The 19,707-nt window shown below is 47.2% G+C and overlaps 1 protein-coding gene across 1 annotated transcript in view; it reads left to right on the top strand.

Annotated features, from left to right (window-relative positions):
• The window catches only part of GLE1 (GLE1 RNA export mediator), a 50,123-nt gene extending 31,616 nt beyond the window's left edge, over nt 1-18,507 (top strand). The window contains exons 8-16 of the mRNA XM_069748064.1: nt 3,164-3,276; nt 3,355-3,424; nt 3,551-3,693; nt 11,342-11,532; nt 13,235-13,364; nt 15,050-15,154; nt 16,278-16,360; nt 16,772-16,835; nt 16,914-18,507. Of these exons, the coding sequence (XP_069604165.1) occupies nt 3,164-3,276; nt 3,355-3,424; nt 3,551-3,693; nt 11,342-11,532; nt 13,235-13,364; nt 15,050-15,154; nt 16,278-16,360; nt 16,772-16,835; nt 16,914-16,982 (968 nt within the window). The 3' untranslated portion in view covers nt 16,983-18,507. The remainder of the gene's footprint in view (nt 1-3,163; nt 3,277-3,354; nt 3,425-3,550; nt 3,694-11,341; nt 11,533-13,234; nt 13,365-15,049; nt 15,155-16,277; nt 16,361-16,771; nt 16,836-16,913) is intronic.
• The last annotated feature ends 1,200 nt before the right edge of the window (nt 18,508-19,707 follow it).

Below are 19,707 nucleotides of genomic sequence, written 5' to 3'. Positions count from 1 at the left end.
GGCATCCATCGTCATTCGGGATTCTTATCCTCACATACCTATTTCTCCCCTCTACTATAATCTCTTCGCCTTTCCATTCGCGAACAGTATTTTCACGACCTGGCCCTTCTGCCTGGCTACCACACCAGAGTGGTCGCAAGGGTCATGACGGTTGTCATGTTCTTCTTGCACCTTAGAAGCATGGTCGTCCTGCCCTATTTGGTCGACTTTGTAGCCGCTCTCCTAGGACTACGCTGAGTCGTCCATATCACTTGCAATTACCTCTCTATTGGGCTAGCAGCTAAACTTAGACAAGTTTTTTTTCCTTCATTCTCAGCCCAGCAGATCCTCTTTGAGGATGATCTTGCCCAAGAAGGATGGTTATTCTCTCTCGGGTCTAGGTCGTGGCCCTTCTACAGGGAGCTTGCGCACTCGATCTCTCATTCCCTCGGTTCTTTCAATTCGCTAGGAGGGTTCTGAGGGAAAGGACGTCTACGGAAGCAGTTTCCTTCGCTGCGCTCGTTTTCTGCAAGTCAATCAGGCTCTCAAAGGGTAGTCTCTGAGCTCCTTTCTCTTCCAGAGCCTTCTCCTGGCCCAAGGGCTATTGGGAGATACCATTGCCAGTTTTCTTCTCCCGATCATCTCTCTGTAGATCCGAACGGTACGGCTATTCCTTCAGCAGGCCCTCTGCCTTCTGGCGGGTCTTCAGTTGGATAATGCCTCGGCTGTGCCCCAAGTTAGCCATTTAGCAAGTACCCTCAGTCAAGCGCCATGGCTAAGGTACCTCGCACTCTCTGATGGGCCGAGTTCTATCTTCGGTGATCTCAACAGTACATTCCCTGGAGTAGAACACTGGGCGGCAGACATATTCAGCCGTCCGGGTTTTTCCTCAAGTGAGTGGGAACTTCACTCGGAAATCTTCCATCGGACCTGCCTTCACTGGAGTACTCCAGAGGTAGTTCGGATGGCGTCCAAGCTGAACGCCAATGTACTCCAGTTCATGGTTTGGCCTCGCGATCCAAGACCATTGCAGTGCATGATCTATTCTTCCATGGTACCAATTTCCATAACCCCTCTTCCACTACGTCTGAAACCTTTTCGGAAGCGGGTAGGGCCCCAGTGATCCCGGGAGACCCGCACTGACCATGTCAGGTTTTTTTCTCGCTTGCGGTACTAGTATTTTTCCGGCTTATTGTCTCAAGCTGGAAATATGGTTTTTCTTGCAGGCCTCAACCTGTAGTTCTTCCCTACCACGTACCGTTAAATCCGTGGGACCTTAATGGTCCTGGGCATCTTACAGTGGACTCCTTTTCTGATCCGGATAGACTTTTCTATCAGGGAGGGTCTCTCCCCTTCTTTCTCTGCGTTCTTGTCCTCCTGATGAGTCTTCAGATCTCGGCGCTCTGTTCTTTATCTTTTTTCCTTATTACCTTCAAGGCAAGGTTGCCCTCTAGCCATCCCCTTCCCTCGTTGCCAAGGGGTATTATATCTCCACTGTTGCAGGGGCATCGTCCTCTCATCTCCTTCGGCTCTAGTCCACAAAGCGGAATGGGTTCTCCATAATCTGAAGAAGCGAGTGCTCCGAGTGGGTACGTATCGAGGACGACGTCCTTCCAAAGGTTGGACATTTTACTCGGGTTTTTTCGATGGTAAGTAGGCTTCCTGACGGTCGCAGGAAGGGTTTAGCCGTTTTTCTTCGGCCACGTTAGCCTGGTGGATTCTTTTCTCCATCCAGGAGTCCTTTCGCGCTAGATGCCAGCCTATCTCCCTGTCTGAGGGCTCTAGGCGCCAGACGTCGGCAAGCACGACCGCAGGCTTGCGAATTCCTCCAGGCCGCATGCATTCTTGAAGCACTATAATTCACTCACTTCCACAGATGTGAGTCTGGGCAGGTGGACTTTGCAGGCCGCGGTGGCGCACTTGTAAGTAGCGGCTACACGGCCTGAAGTGATGTTGTCCCCACCCAGGGACTGCTTTGGGACGTCCCATGGTCTGTGTCCCCCAATGAGGCGAAGGAGAAATAGGGATTTTTGTGTACTCACCGTAAAATCCTTTTCTCCGAGCCTTTCATTGGGGGACACAGCTCCCACCCTGTTATTAGCTTATGCTTTGTTTTTATCTTTTGATATGTTATACTCTTATATATAATGTGACATGCTTTACGCTTATATGTCGTTATTGATCTCCAACTGCTTTTGCACCGAACTGGTTAGCTGGGAGCCAGCAGGAGGGTGTATACTGCAGGGGAGGAGCTAACTTTTTCTTTGTATTACTTAGTGTCAGCCTCCTGGTGGCAGCAGCATACACCATGGTCTGTGTCCCCCAATGAAAGGCTCGGAGAAAAGGATATTACGGTGAGTACACAAAAATCCCTATATATATATTCTCTATCCCAATAATAAAAAAAAAAATGTACACAATGTGTGGTCACTAAAATAAACGCGACCAGAGCAAGTGGAACAATAATACCTGACAAAGTGCAATAAGTATAGAAAATATATGTAATAAATATCCACAGTAACTATATGTGATGTCCAATAACTATTAGAGGGAGAATCATCTTTAAATACCCGGCACATACCTTACAAATAAATCATATCGGTCATTAAAGGGATCAGCAATATATGGGATCCAAAGACCAGAAAACAAAATATAGCAAGCGAACCCCACGCGTACCTCTGCAAGCAAGCAGCTTCCTCAGGGGGTAATGTTGTTGGGATATATCACCAGTTAATGATTAGTGGGGGTCCACACCACTGGAATTCCCACCCATTTAGACAGTGCTATTCAGAGCCACACCTCGGCCTCCCGCTGTGCAGGGAAACTGCAGCCAAGCTGTATGACAGTGAGTTGGGGCCATCTGCAGTTCAGCTATGTGGGGAAGAACAGAAGGGGCCGTAGGGCTGAATCAGTGCTGCAACCCTTCCATTCGCAGGACCAGTGGGGTACCAGTGCCCAGACTTATCAATTATAAAGTGATAGGAATTCCTCTTTATTATTCACAGCTGAGGTTTTGCTGCAGGTTTCTCAGATGCATTATACCAAACTTAAGCCCAGGATGGTCAGCCCCCAGAGCTAATGCCGTGTATGGCCGCCACGTTGTGCACTTTGCTACTTTCATTCTGATGCCACATCTGAGTTGCAGGAAAAGACGCCCCAATAACCTATAATATCTTGTTGGTAGGACTTCAGAGAGAAGCTTCCCAGGGCACAATGCAGAGATTCCAGGAGCTGCAGAAAGGCCTGGAGAAGTATCAGAAAGTCTGTGAAGATTTTGCCACGTCCGGAAATCCTCAGGTACCCAAAGCCCTCCTCATATTTAGTCAGTTTTTTTTCTTTACATCTTTTATCTAATTGTGTCATGAATTCCTCCAGACAAAAAAATTGAGAACAGATCTCCAGAGAGTCGTTAGCGTCATCGTCAGCCAAATATCCAGTGTGTCAGGTGAGTTCAGACCAATGGCTGCCGCAATTCTTTATTTTTGGTTTGTACTTACTGTCTAATACTGAAACCATTAATGACGCCGAAGTATTGAAGCTTTTGTGTTCTGTGTTCCCTCGCCCACTTCAGGATCTATCGCGAAGGACTCGTTTGACAAAATCAATAATCTCTTGATGGGTAAGCCACACGTCTTTGCCAGGCGGACAGTTCATCCATCTGGGCATCCCCGGAGTCTCGACTTTGTGTACTTAAAATTGGCGGAAAAGTTAGTGGTGAGTAGTTCAGCAAAAGACGTTTTAGATGATAGCTTCAGCTCTCCTTATATTAGAGGGAAGGTACCGCGTTTGTAGATCATTAATAAATCACTGTAATGTAGCATAACATGCTGTTATAACAAAGTTTTGAATGCATGTGAAATATATTTTGTGTGTTACATGAGAAGGCACTGGGGGCTGACATCTTGTGTTCACAGCAGTAGCACGACACTATCAGTGTCATAATACGGCACCCCGTGGTCATAGGGTCAGCGGCGGTCTGTTATCTCCTATATTTAACATTGCAGCAGCATTAGCAGTGAGCTGGGCACGCCTCTGTGGGCTGCACAATTCACTGCTGTAGGTGTGACTGGCCGCCATTTTATTATAGCCCTGTGCTATCTGCCCAGCTCCACTTTCTCTCTATCGCAGGACAGAAGCGCTCACTGGAGCCGGAGGATGGAGAGTGGGGAGTGCGGGTGATTTACCTCCGTGCTCCTCTGTACTCCAGGCACTGTGCGTCCTGAGCAGACATCCTCTGCTCTCACACGCTGCCCTGTGTGCTTCTCCTGCTCTGTCTCCACCTCCCCACTCACACACAGTCCTGGTGATCTCTGGTAAGCTGCACTCACAGCCTGCAGAGAGGGAGGTGACACCTGGAGAGAGAGCAGGACAGCGATTTAAGGTGGGGGAAGGGGGGATGGCAAGAATGTTATTCACAATACAGGAGAGAAGTAGCATGCACACAACAGGGATCATATAGCCTTCCCCCATACATCTCCTCTGTGATCTTCCATAGTGCAGCACACTGCTCTCCTGAATTACTCTGTGCCCCTGTGACCCTGCTCCTTCCCCCATATATCTCCTCTATGACCCCCATAGACCAGCACACTGGTCTCCTGAAATACTCTGTGCCCCTGTCACCCTGCTCCTTCCCCCATACATCTCCTCTATGACCCCCATAGACCAGCACATCTCCTCCTGTGCCCCTGTCACCCTGCTCCTTCCCCCATATATCTCCTCTATGATCTTCCATAGTGCAGCACACTGCTCTCCTGAATTACTCTGTGCCCCTGTTACCCTGCTCCTTCCCCCATATATCTCCTCTATGACCCCCATAGACCAGCACACGGCTCTCCTGAAATACTCTGTGCCCGTCACCCTGCTCCTTCCCCCATATATCTCCTCTGTGATCTTCCATAGTGCAGCACACTGCTCTCCTGAATTACTCTGTGCCCCTGTCACCCTGCTCCTTCCCCCATATATCTCCTCTATGACCCCCATAGACCAGCACACGGCTCTCCTGAAATACTCTGTGCCCGTCACCCTGCTCCTTTCCCCATATATCTCCTGTATGACCCCATAAACCAGCACACTGCTCTCATGAAATACTGACCTGCAGTCACCCTGTTCCTTCTCCCATATATCTCCCTCTGTGACCCTGGAGGTGACTGTCTTTCCCCATGGGTGCTGTGTCTCTCCCCATGTGTGCGCTCCATCCCTGTGCCTGTTCGCTCTCGCTCCTATGCACTCCTCTCCCCCTGCATGTCTCTCTCCCCATGGATCGCTCTCCCTCCTCTCCCCCCTGCATGTCTCTCTCCCCATGGATCGCTCTCCCCCCTGCATGTCTCACGCTCCATGGGTCGCTCTCGCTCCTATGCACTCCTCTCCCCCTTCATGTCTCTCTCCCCATTGGTCGCTCTCCCTCCTCTCCCCTCTGCATGTCTCTCTCTCCATGGGTCGCTCTCCCTCCTCTCCCCCCTGCATGTCTCTCCCCATTGGTCGCTCTCCCTCCTCTCCCCTCTGCATGTCTCTCTCTCCATGGGTCGCTCTCCATCCTATACACTCCTCTCCCCCATGCATGTCTCTCTCTCCATGGGTCGCTCTCCCTCCTCTCCCCCCTGCATGTTTCACTCCCCATGGGTTGCTCTCGATCCTATGCACTCCTCTCCCTCTGCATGTCTTTCCCTATTGCACACACAGCTCAGTGCGTGCGATAACAGGAGCTGCGGGGGTTAATCTGTCACATGTTAGCGTGACCCCCACAGCTGTGACTGTCACCTGCGGTAACGCTATCACCAGTACTGTCGGTCACAGCGCTGCAGGATCATGCTGGCAGATGTCGGTGTGATTCCGCAGCTAACTGTGACCTGCAACGGTGACCTGCAGTAAAAAAGCAGACGCGGACCGATGAGACTACTGCTCCCATTGGGCTATGTCTGATGGAAGAGTAGTATCATGTGCTGGTTCCTGTCCTCAGTTTAAAAAAAAAAAAAAAAGTTACATTACATACACATTCACATAAAAATAAAACAATATTATACTCACGGCGGCGCAGTGATCCACCTCCTGTCAGTGTATCGCCGGCTGTCTTTGAGAGCAGTCATATCACTGATGTGACTGCTCTCAAAGTGATCAGGATCGTCGTGGGACATTATGGATTATCTTCTCAACGGACAGGTGAGGAATATCTGTGGTTTATTTTATTTTTGTTGCAGGAGACGAGGGATTCGGGGATTATGCGTTCAGTAAGTATGGTTTACCGTAATTAAGATTAAGAAAGGACTTTATTCTGGCCGAGTCTTTATTTACAATACAACTATAGGATTAGTAATGGATAGTTGTCTTATATACGCCTCTCCATTACTAAGCTGTGGGCTTGATGTCACCTGACAATAGAAAGATGACAGCAACCCCACAAATATGAAACCAACTTGCCACTGCTACAGGGCACATGTAAAGAGCCCGGCACAGTGCCAGAAAAGACGCATCTAATAGATGCGCCATTTCTGGGGAGAATGAGAGCTGATGGTTTTTAGCCTGGGGGGGGGGGGGGAATAACCATGGCCCCTTCCTAGGCTATTAATATCCCGCAGCTGTTAGCATAGCCTTTGCTGGTTATTAATTATAGGGGGACCCCACGTCATTTTTTTTGTTTGGCGTCCCCCATTTTAATAGCCAGTAAAGGCTAAGTATACAGTTGCGAGCGTGTGTGTCAGCGTGCGCACACTAACCCCATAGACCAGCACACTGCTCTCCTGAAATACTCTGTGCTCCGGTCACCCTGCTCCCTCCACCATATATCTCTCTCTGTGACCCGCCCCCATAGACCAGCACACTGCCATATGGATCACACATAATGCTGCCATATCTATTTATCACATAATACTCTCAAAGACCACACATTATACCGCCATATATATTTTTTACATAGTACTCCCATATAGACCACACTTGATGCCACCAAGTATTATGTGTGATCTGTATTATGGCATTGTGTGTGATCTATATGATGGTATTATATGTTATCTGTATGGTGGTATTTTGTATGATCAGTATGGTGGAATAATGTAAAAAATGACTGTATTATATGATAACTATATTGCAGGATTATGTGTGATCTATATGGCATTATGTGAGAATTATATGATGGTTTTATGTGTGATCTACATGGTGTTGTGTGTGATCTATATGACGGTATTATGTGAGAAGTATATAGCGGTATTATGTGAGAAGTATATGGCGGTATTCTATGAGAGCACTATGTGTTATGTGTGATTTATATGATGGTATTATGTGAGCCACCCCTGAAATGGCGCATCTGTAAGATGCGCCAATTCCGGCACTTTGCCTATCTCTTCCCACTGCCCTGTAGTGGTGTCGTGTGGGTAATATTTGTGGGGTTGATGTCACCTTTGTATTGTAAGGTGACATCAAGCCAGCTTAGTAATGGAGAGGCGTCAATAAGACACCTGTCCATTACTAATCTTATAGTTGTTAAGGGGAGTAATAAACATACAGCCAGAATAAAGTATTTTAATCAAATAAAACAGTTTCCCATCTTTATTATTCAGCTCATCCATGCAACGCCCTCAATCTCCTGTAAAAAAAAAAAAAGATAAACCAGCAGTATACTCCCTGTTCACACACACATGCACGCGCACACACACACACACGCACGCACACACACACACACGCAGATGCACACAGATACGCACATATTCACAGCTCACAGTCTCCGACCACACAAGTATCCACACACACTTCCTCCTCCCTATCTGCAGCGTTTCTCGCACGCAACTGCAGTTTTGCTGTGGATTTGCCTGACTCAATGGTAGTCAATGGGTGCAGAAACGCTGCAGATCCGCAAAAAGAATTGACATGCTGTGGAAAATAAAACCCTGCAAATCTGCGCGTATTTTTGCGCTGCATGTGCACAATTCTCAATTTCCCATTGACTATCATTGGTTGTGCACTACACTGCGGATTTGATGCAAGTCCGCGCATTCCAAAAACACTGTGGAAAAGCATCAAAATCTGCAACGTGTGCACATAGCCCAAGGAGTGTGTCTTCAAGAAAATGGCGCCGGAAAGTACGGACTGCGCAGGCGCCGATTCCGGCACCAGGAGGAGCAAGACAATGGCGCCGGAAAAGAATCAGGTAGCGTAAGTAACAAATTGCTGTGCCATGAGGCTGTGGCACTTCATGCCACAGCTATTTGTTACTTATGCCCCCTGATGGGGGCCATAAACCTTTATGGAGCAGCATATGGGGCATATGGATGGGAGCAGCACATGACAGAACGGGGGCGCAGGATGGGAGCAGCACATGACAGAACGGGGGCGCAGGATGGAAGCAGCACATGATAGAACGGGGGTGCAGGATGGAAGCAGCACATGACAGAACGGGGGTGCAGGATGGAAGCAGCACATGACGAACGGGGGCGCAGAATGGCAGTAGCACATGACAGAACGGGGGTGCAGGATGGAAGCAGCACATGACAGAACGGGTGCAAGATGGAAGCAGCACATGACAGAACGGGGGCGCAGGATGGGAGCAGCACATGACAGAATAGGGCAGCACATGACAGAACGGGGGCGCAGGATGGGAGCAGCACATGATAGAACAGGGGTGCAGGATGGAAGCAGCACATGACGAACGGGGGCGCAGAATGGCAGTAGCACTTGACAGAACGGGGGTGCAGGATGGAAGCAGCACATGACAGAACAGGGGTGCAGGATGGAAGCAGCACATGACAGAACGGGGGCGCAGGATGGGAGCAGCACATGACAGAACGGGGGCGCAGGATGGGAGCAGCGCAGGATGGGAGCAGCACATGACAGAACGGGGGCGCAGGATAGCAGCAGCACATGACAGAACGGGGGTGCAGGATGGAAGCAGCACATGATAGAACGGGGGTGCAGGATGGAAGCAGCACATGACAGAACGGGGGCGCAGGATGGAAGCAGCACATGACGAACGGGGGCGCAGAATGGCAGTAGCACATGACAACGGGGGTGCAGGATGGAAGCAGCACATGACAGAACGGGGGTGCAGGATGGAAGCAGCACATGACAGAACGGGGGTGCAGGATGGGAGCAGAACATGACAGAACGGGGGCGCAGGATGGCAGCAGCACATGATAGAACGGGGGCGCAGAATGGCAGTAGCACATGACAGAATGGGGGCGCAGGATGAGAGCAGCACATGACAGAATGGGGGCGCAGGATGGGAGCAGCACATGACAGAACGGGGGTGCAGGATGGAAGCAGCACATGACAGAACGGGGGTGCAGGATGGAAGCAGCACATGACAGAATGGGGACGCAGGATGGAGTAGCACATACCACTATGGAGACCATATACCAATATAAATGCTCGCCACCCGGGCGTAGAACGGGTTCAATAGCTAGTATATCTATATACAGTGGGGCAAAAAAGTATTTAGTCAGTCAGCAATAGTGCAAGTTCCACCACTTAAAAAGATGAGGCGTCTGTAATTTACATCATAGGTAGACCTCAACTATGGGAGACAAACTGAGAAAAAAAAATCCAGAAAATCACATTGTCTGTTTTTTTAACATTTTATTTGCATATTATGGTGGAAAATAAGTATTTGGTCAGAAACAAAATTTCATCTCAATACTTTGTAATATATCCTTTGTTGGCAATGACAGAGGTCAAACGTTTTCTGTAAGTCTTCACAAGGTTGCCACACACTGTTGTTGGTATGTTGGCCCATTCCTCCATGCAGATATCCTCTAGAGCAGTGATGTTTTTGGCTTTTCGCTTGGCAACACGGACTTTCAACTCCCTCCAAAGGTTTTCTATAGGGTTGAGATCTGAAGACTGGCTAGGCCACTCCAGGACCTTGAAATGCTTCTTACGAAGCCACTCCTTCGTTGCCCTGGCGGTGTGCTTTGGATCGTTGTCATGTTGAAAGACCCAGCCACGTTTCATCTTCAATGCCCTTGCTAATGGAAGGAGGTTTGCACTCAAAATCTCACGATACATGGCCCCATTCATTCTTTCATGTACCCGGATCAGTCGTCCTGGCCCCTTTGCGGAGAAACAGCCCCAAAGCATGATGTTTCCACCACCATGCTTTACAGTAGGTATGGTGTTTGATGGATGCAACTCAGTATTCTTTTTCCTCCAAACACGACAAGTTGTGTTTCTACCAAACAGTTCCAGTTTGGTTTCATCAGACCATAGGACATTCTCCCAAAACTCCTCTGGATCATCCAAATGCTCTCTAGCAAACTTCAGACGGGCCCGGACATGTACTGGCTTAAGGAGTGGGACACGTCTGGCACTGCAGGATCTGAGTCCATGGTGGCGTAGTGTGTTACTTATGGTAGCCCTTGTTACATTGGTCCCAGCTCTCTGCAGTTCATTCACTAGGTCCCCCCGCGTGGTTCTGGAATTTTTGCTCACCGTTCTTGTGATCATTCTGACCCCTCGGGGTGGGATTTTGCGTGGAGCCCCAGATCGAGGGAGATTATCAGTGGTCTTGTATGTCTTCCATTTTCTAATTATTGCTCCCACTGTTGATTTCTTCACTCCAAGCTGGTTGGCTATTGCAGATTCAGTCTTCCCAGCCTGGTGCAGGGCTACAATTTTGTTTCTGGTGTCCTTTGACAGCTCTTTGGTCTTCACCATGGTGGAGTTTGGAGTCAGACTGTTTGAGGGTGTGCACAGGTGTCTTTTTATACTGATAACAAGTTTAAACAGGTGCCATTACTACAGGTAATGAGTGGAGGAAAGAGGAGACTCTTAAAGAAGAAGTTACAGGTCTGTGAGAGCCAGAAATCTTGATTGTTTGTTTCTGACCAAATACTTATTTTCCACCATAATATGCAAATAAAATGTTAAAAAAAACAGACAATGTGATTTTCTGGATTTTTTTTTCTCAGTTTGTCTCCCATAGTTGAGGTCCACCTATGATGTAAATTACAGACGCCTCTCATCTTTTTAAGTGGTGGAACTTGCACTATTGCTGACTGACTAAATACTTTTTTGCCCCACTGTGTCTCTAGATTTTTCACATAGAAATGTTTTCAAACTGTGCAAAGATTGCATTAATACATTTTATTCACTATTTTAAGCTTAAATTTCACAAAACAACAAGCTACAAGAAAACTGGTGACACCTTCCCTTTAAAAGGTTTACATGAGGGTCAAGAAAAAAAAATGAAAAAACAGCTCCTTTCTTGTCTGTAGGCTGTGGGTGGTAATGTAGTTCAGCCACATTTTTGCATGAATGGGGCTGTCCCCAATGCCACACAACTGATGCACAAGTGTGCGCTGTTTCTGGAAAAATACAGCCATGTTGGGGCACAATATATCGTGTATATGTATATTGAACACTACTCTTGTATCAACAGGAACAAGGGGAAGAGGAAGTGGCGTCTAATCATTGTACCGCCTTTCTTATTGCGTCCGTGACCTTGGGTCTATGTGAACGATATCCCAAATTGGGTGAATTATTCCTTGCGAACCTGCACAAGAAATGTCCTCCTTCTGTGCCATATTACCCTGCCTATAAGGAAGGATCTCCCCTAGAGGAGTATGGGAGGTAAGAACAATGGCCTGTGGTTCATATTCCTATTAGTAGACTAGGTAACCAATCTGTGTAACATGAGTGATACGTACTGGAGACCGTAAGCTCAAATTCTCAGCAGCCCTCCACTGGTCCTCACCTTTCTTTTAAAATGCATGGAGAAGTAACTTAAGAAGGGGGCTCTACATAAGGGCCAGCAACCATTGGACAAGTAGGACATGCACTTTGTTATAGTTGTCAGGGGGTGTGGGAGAAGTGCTGGCACATATAATACTGGCAGACTTCTTAAACTATGTAGGTGACCCCTGGATTGCAGTGCATGGCAAAAAGGATCAGGCTGCTGCCTATCAGTTATCTGTAGGAACAAAGTGACCAAAAAATGGTCTTTATTTCATATTTTAGTGAAATTATGAGTTCACTTTCAAGTGGATCCTTCTAATTGCATTATAGTTTGAGAGTTATGGAGCGAGGCGAATAAGCAACCATGGCCGTAGGCAAAGTAATAGATCTTAGAGTGTAACTGCACTTTTAGAAAAACATTGACATGTCAGCAGTTTTGATCAATGAGGGTCTGGTTGGTGAGCCCATCCTTACTCATCGCTACCATGAAGCAGACTTTCTATTGAGGCTGTCATATGTCTCGGAAGAGAGCAGCACTAGGCTCACATAGCGGACTGGTACTGGCGAGCCCCCTTCACATCGGTCCTCCCTGGTCAGGCGCTGGTGACCCCTTCCACCGTCCTCCCTGGTCAGGCACTGGTGACCCCTTCCACCGTCCTCCCTGGTTGGGCACTGGTGACCACATTCTCCCTGGTCAGGCGCTGGTGACCCCTTCCGCCGTCCTCCCTGGTCAGGCGCTGGTGACCCCTTCCGCCGTCTTCCCTGGTCAGGCGCTGGTGACCCAGTCCTCCCAGGTCAGGCGCTGGTGACCCAGTCCTCCCAGGTCAGGCGCTGGTGACCCAGTCCTCCCAGGTCAGGCGCTGGTGACCCAGTCCTCCCAGGTCAGGCGCTGGTGACCCAGTCCTCCCAGGTCGGGCGCTGGTGACCCCGTCCTCCCTGGTCGGGCGCTGGTGACCCCGTCCTCCCTGGTCGGGCGCTGGTGACCCCCGTCCTCCCTGGTCGGGCTCTGGTGACCCAGTCCTCCCCTGGTCGGGCGCTGGTGACCCAGTCCTCCCCTGGTCGGGCGCTGGTGACCCAGTCCTCCCCTGGTCGGGTGCTGGTGACCCAGTCCTCCCCTGGTCGGGTGCTGGTGACCCCGTCCTCCCTGGTCGGGCGCTGGTGACCCCCGTCCTCCCTGGTCGGGCTCTGGTGACCCAGTCCTCCCCTGGTCGGGCTCTGGTGACCCAATCCTCCCCTGGTCGGGCGCTGGTGACCCAGTCCTCCCCTGGTCGGGTGCTGGTGACCCAGTCCTCCCCTGGTCGGGTGCTGGTGACCCAGTCCTCCCCTGGTCAGGCGCTGGTGACCCAGTCCTCCCTGGTCGGGCGCTGGTGACCCAGTCCTCCCTGGTCGGGCGCTGGTGACCCAGTCCTCCCTGGTCGGGCGCTGGTGATGGCAGCATGCTTTTCATGGTTATTGTGGGAAGGTCGTCTGTCAGAGCTGTCTGTCCTCTTTAGTGGCCACATATTCCCCGCCAGCTGTGCTTTCTCCTGCACAAGTACATCCGTGTTCTTGCAATGATTTTACAGATTGTTCTTATTTCTGTGTTTTCGCCCCTCAGCCAGATGGGGTACCAAGTGAAAGACTCAAAATTGGAACTACAAGACAGCTTCCTGAAACGGATGTCGGGGATGATTCGCCTGTACGCTGCTGTCATTCAAGTCCGCTGGCCTTTTGGGACCAATCAAGGGGTGTGTGTACCTTTTTACAAGTGGAAATGGGCCATAAACGCCTCATTAAAATCCTATGTGCAGGCTCTGACATGGATATGACTGGGACAGGTTCAGCTTCTGGTAAATCTTTGAGAGGATCTGGGTCCCCAGTGGAGAAGTGGCTGCTCTTTGTCATTTCCGTTAGTCTGGGGGGGTCATAGATGCAACTAAACATCCCATATTATATTGAAAGAAAAAACAGATTCTCTTGTGGTGATAGAAAAATTCTCCACGACCACTGGAGATCCAGCAAAAACCAATGTGTTTCGCCATTAAGCCTTAGTCATGGTATCCATGGTGAATTTTTACTCCAATATCATTTCTGGAGAATCTGTTCCTTTTCTTCCATTTTTCCCTCGACCCAGACCAGGGAGACTCTGTGCGGTGGTCTGTCCTCATCCAGGTGTGTCCGAACATGGTGAGCTGGCTCTTCATCCACTTTCCCGTGTTGCATATTTGAAGGGTGGGTGACTGCATATGCTGCGGCTTTTCTGCTGGGTGTGGGGGTGTTCTTTGGGTTCTCCTGAGGTCTTATCACATGGGTCACCACTGATCATGGTAATAGGGGTCCACAAATGCTTTGTGTGAATAGTGAGACCACCACTCCATTTATGGTCTACAGGAGCAGTGAACTCGCATGCACACTACTGCTCCCGTAGAAATTGATGGAGCATGCCCACTTCTGCTCCATTCACACAGAGGATTTTGGGACCCCCAGTTCTGGTGATTGGTTGGAATTCCTGCGATCATACCTTCAGGGACTCATCCCCTTTAACACTACTGATGGGATATGAGCTGCCGGCAGAAATCTCTGCTGGCTTGGCTTATTCTCCCAGTCTGATCTCATGCCACCATCTGGCAGATCTCCCTGCATTAGATTAGCTGGATCCGGCCACTATTGTGCAGTCAGCAGGATGGGCCGGCCAATATATATTGTCTTTGGACTAGGGCCAGAGGATACCAGAATGGCGCATGGCAGGCATTCAGGTCTCTCTAACCTCTTCGGTTCTGTTCACATTTGTGTTGTGCTTCACGGCCATAACCTAAACCAGAACGCAGTGCCGGACCAGTCATATGTTGGAAACCTGCTGGGATCACTGGACTTGTATAACGGGCTCTATTCACACATCTGTTGTACATGTCTGTTTTTTTGTTTTTATCAAACCTCACACAGACCCAAAAGGGTTTCATGGATCCGTTCCCAAATATGTGCAGCTCTGAGCCTGGGCAGGCAGACATTGTACTTCAGGTTTCCATCAGTTTTTAACTGCTCCATTGCGAATTGTGTTCTTATAACATAACATGTCCTTAAGCAGCAGCTTATCTCCCGGAGAACAAGACCAGCATTATACATCTGCTGATTCCTCCTTTTTCCCCGACATCCTTACTTGGAGTAGTCAGGAGACCTCCATACATATAAGATTGTCAGCAGCTTCTGCCAGTATTGGGCTAATTTGAATGGGGCCTTTAGGAAAGTGCTCACTATGGGAAGGGGTCTGTTCACATTTCATGGATACGTCACATTCGGGAAAGCTTTCGGCACACACATCTAATGTAACTATAGACTCCACACATCATACTAGCAATGCAATGATACACATCTGAGGTATAACACTAGGGATGTAATCACTGGCTTGGTAACACTGGTTGATTTTATCTTTTAGAGCCATCTATTTGGATTACATCAAGGTTGGCATTGGTTGGCACAGACGGTAAACATGGAGCCTCTGCCCGATATAACAGCTACAGTGCTGTATGTTTTCTTGGAGGTGGGTAATACTAAGAATATCAGTGTGTGTGTGTGTGTGTGTGTATATACAGAATACATATGTATGTACATAGACCGCTTTTGACTCCGTGTGGCACCCGGGCCTGTTACTGAAATTGCTGGAGAGCGGAATAGGAGGACAGACCTACGATGTCATCAAAAGCTCCTACACCGAGAACCACTGCAGTGTGAGAGTGAACAGTAGAAGAACGGCTGATTTCTAGCCACCCATTATCCCCACAGTCTCTACTCCCTATTCCCTACTATACTTGTGCAGTAAATTTATTGCTTGGAAATCCGGAGACATGTTGTCAGAAGTTTTATAGACTGAAAGAACAATTTACATTTTACTCAAAAATATACCTATAAAGATTAAAATCAGACAAACTGAATACATTTGTCAGGGGGCCAAAGGTAGGACTGAAACGCGCGTTGGGGCGGGCACACACCCCTCTGGACTGCTTCCTGGAGCCGGGCACTCTGCTTTGAATACTGAGGTATATTTATTGTTGACTGTTATTATGGTTAGAATAGTGTGGTTAGGACTTGCCCTCTAATGCGGTTGACACACATATTGGGTGCCAATTTTAAATCCATAGCTATGGCCTACTTTAATGCAATGAGGGGCTAGTTGCTTATTCATTTAATGCTCCATAACGGGGTAATCCATTATGGTGTGTTGTGCTCTTTTTTTCATAGCAGTGTACGGCACAATGATTTCCTTTCACCTCTAATATCTCCCCACTTCCCATTCCTGTAATTTTGTTCCAATTTTAATTAACAAAGTTAAAATGTTTGATATTTTGGACTGGTACATCTTTTGTTCCCAAGGCAACTATTTCTTTTCATGTTTTGATGTGTCCAGTATGATGATCCAGCATACTGGTGTCACAACTACATATTTTCATGACAATTTTGCTTTGTTGTGTTATCATATATGTTTGGTGGAGTATACTGCATATGTACGTGTGTGTATATCAATAAAACATAGATAATGAAATAATATATGTATAATGTATTATAATGTTTTATTTATGCTTTTGACCTTTCATGTGTCTTTTGCAATATTTTGAGCAATAACTGCGTGTTCTATTTTTGGTAATGATTTCTTTGTCCACATCCAGGCATGTGGCAACGCCATGATGAAACAATACCAGGATCAGTTCTGGAAACTTTTATCTTTAATCAAAGACCAGTATGTTCCAAGGTAAGTCTACATAGAAGTTGACTCAGCGGATGGACAGCAGTGTTACCCCAATTCCAGTCCTTGAGCCACCAACCCATCATGTTTTTGGGATTTCCTTAGTATTGTTCAGTTGATGGAATTCTAACCAGCCAATACTATGGAGATCCTGAAAACTTGAGGGGTTGGTGACTGTTGAGGGCCAGAGTTGGGGGACGCTGATGTGTAGTGATGTTTATAAAGTATACAGAGAGGTGACTGAGAAGAGCAGGTACGGTGTATGGCCGGTAGATATCCCCTACATTGTGGACACATCCTCGGCGCCTCTCGCTGCCCTTTGCAGAAGTGAGCGATCCTGAAGAATAGCTTTGCAGGCTCCCTACACCGTGCATTATATGGCGCCGTTACTTCTGTACAACGTTCTTTCTCCTGCAGGATTCAGAAGATTACAGAAGATGCAGAAAATGCCTCCGTGTCCCGACTCAAAGCCTTCTTAGAGGTAAGTTGTCTAGCTTTGTCGCTAGTGCGTGGGCCCAGTACACACTTACTATAAAGGCTTTTTTTTCCTGTATTTTAGGGAGTGATACGGCAGAGGGATATCCCTTTGCCCGAAGGATACCTGCAACCTTCATTCTGGAGGACTTGATCATGCAGCGCTCAGCCACTGACTGTATACAACCCTGTATATTTGCCTCTGTTTTAAACATTAGGACTTTTATTTTTATTTATTTTTTCTGCTACATTTATGAATAATTGTTTTTTTTATATATGAACCTGGATATGGAAGAGCAGGATGCCAGATATATCGGATAGGGGATCTGTGACCCTATTGATTTTAATTATTATCGATCTGCTGACCCTCCCATTAATTCCCCCCCCCCCCCCCCCCATACGCCTCTGTATACACTGACATTAAATGGAGGTTCACATCTTAGTGCTGGGGTATTGCTAGGATAGGCCATCACTTAATGATTGCTGTGGATGCCTTCCCAACCCTGAGAAGGAAGGGGATGCAGCACCGCTTAAAGGGGAAATGCCGGCACTATTAATCCTTAGAAGGTATTTGGAGCACCTTGTACACACATAGCTGCTGTCAGGCTCCCTTTTTAAGCACTGTGTCCTCTGGTTTTTCCTATACATTCATTCTCACAATCATTGGGGTCCCAGAGTTCACAATCCCAGTAATCATTAAGTGATTCCATATCCTAGCGATACGCCATCACTTAAAACAATAGAAACACCTCTTTTTAAAGGGTTACATAGATGGGTAGTGTATGTAAAAACAAGCACTTTTGCAATTTGCGGCTTATTAAAATTCATAACTGTTCTTGAGATATTAACACTTTTTCTTTTATTACAGCTTGTTACCTAGGAGACCGACCACCACCGCTGCTGCTGTTTCACTTTGTAAGCAGCGTACTGAAGATGTAGCTTTGAGCCCCAGCGATAAAAATAGAATAGAAAATAACTTGTAATCGCTGGGCTTGTTCTGAGGTCTAGCAGCGGTGGTCGGTCTCCAAGGCAACGAGCTTGTAAGCAAGAAAAAAAGGTTAATATGTCAAGAACTGCTGAAAATTTTAATAAGCAACAAATTGCTAATTTGCTTGTATTTGCAAGCTCTGTCCGACAATACCCATTTATGAAGAATGACCCATTAAGGTTATGTTTGTATGCAGCAGATGAACGAGACAGTCGCACAAAGATTTTGCATGTGAACATGCCCGAATAGGCTTATAAAGGTGCGGAATCTTATTAAAAAGTTTTCAGACCGACTAAAGTTGTAAGAACGATATAAATTGTTCATCTTTTTATGTGTTTCTGACCATTACTGTATTCTGCTACTTGTCTTTAAAGGGATTTACCAAGACTGGAGTCAGAGAGGCCGTATACAAGCCAAAACCAGTGGGGGATCCGAAGGGAAAGCGAAGCATAAGTCCTTCCTTTTAGATTTCCCATTTCCTTTAGATCCACTTCTGGCTTTTACTCTCGAAAGAATCCATTTGTGATTCCAGTTCTGTGGAATCCCTTTAAGACCGGCTGAGTAGCAGCTCTGTGCACAGTATTACTCCCCCCATTACGGTCTTGAGTGGCTGGCAAGTAATGCTCCGTTACCAGCCAAATGTCAGCCTGAAATATTGTACAAATCTGTAAATAAAGGTTTTTACTAATTATTGTATCTGTCATTTTTGGGGTGGATCAGTGGTCTCTGAATGAATGGATGGAGGGGCTCATCTTTATATATTGGCATTTTTCCATCTGTGACAACTCCTAATTTTGTTTTTCATCTGTGACTTTGTCTTTATCTTTTATGAAGTCACAATGGGTAAAATATTTGAAAATCCTGATTAAAAAAAAAAAAAACCAAAAAACAATTTATTCCAAAGTGCCAGTATATTTTAGAAATTATCATTATTATTTTTTTTGTTTTTTGTTATTACTTTGACGAGGACCCGATTGTATTCCCCAAGAAATAACATTCACTATGACATCGTGTGTTATGTCCCTCTGTTATTCCTCCTGGGAATGTATGAATGTGTCATTCCTTTTTTCAAAAAGGCGTGTCCCTATACTATATTATAATGCCAGCACTGATTGGATCATGCCAGACACCCCCCCCCCTTCAACTGGTCACACCCATTTGTCAATTTATTCAAACATTTCTAGGAACAATAACAGAAGAACGGCTCAACATGGAGAAATAGGAAAAAAAAAAGGTTGATATATAATGGGGAACACAACTATGTACTTAAAACTCATGTTAGAAGAGCGGACACATCCCCTCTACAATATTGAAACACTGAACCTTCTGGTGTCCTGATCTATAAATGTAGTATTACACGGCAGCTATGGCCATTACAATACATGGATGGGTCCGATTTCACCAAAGTGGACGCTGCGAACACTGACCAGGAGGGAGACCAATGGTTTTTAAAAGGGGTTGTTCAATATTAGAAAAATATGACTGCTTTCTTCTAAAAACAGCGCCACCTCTGTGTTACAGGTTGGGTGTAGTATTGCTGCTCCTCACCATTCCCTTCACTGGAGCGAAGCTACGATGCCAGACATGAACTGTAGGGAAATGCAGTATAAAATGTGAATCGGTGTGCCTTCTGCCGTCTCTGCGGATGGCTCGTGCAATATAAATTCAGACATTATAAGATGCAGCTGTAATGAATGAATGATTGGCACGAAGTGATCTCGTCTCAGCCAGCATAATGGCTCCTAATGTGCTGACCCAGATCACCAAGACCCCCTGCGGCCCCGATCCCCAATATATATAATGGCACAGTGATTGGATTGCATCGGACCGTAGTGCATTACCGGGTGGACAGCGCTCATCACAGGACCGGTAATGACCATGATGTATGGGA

The sequence above is a fragment of the Ranitomeya imitator genome, chromosome 2, assembly GCF_032444005.1.
Source record: "Ranitomeya imitator isolate aRanImi1 chromosome 2, aRanImi1.pri, whole genome shotgun sequence".
Lineage (NCBI taxonomy): Eukaryota > Metazoa > Chordata > Amphibia > Anura > Dendrobatidae > Ranitomeya > Ranitomeya imitator.
This window is presented reverse-complemented; position numbering and strand designations above follow the sequence as displayed.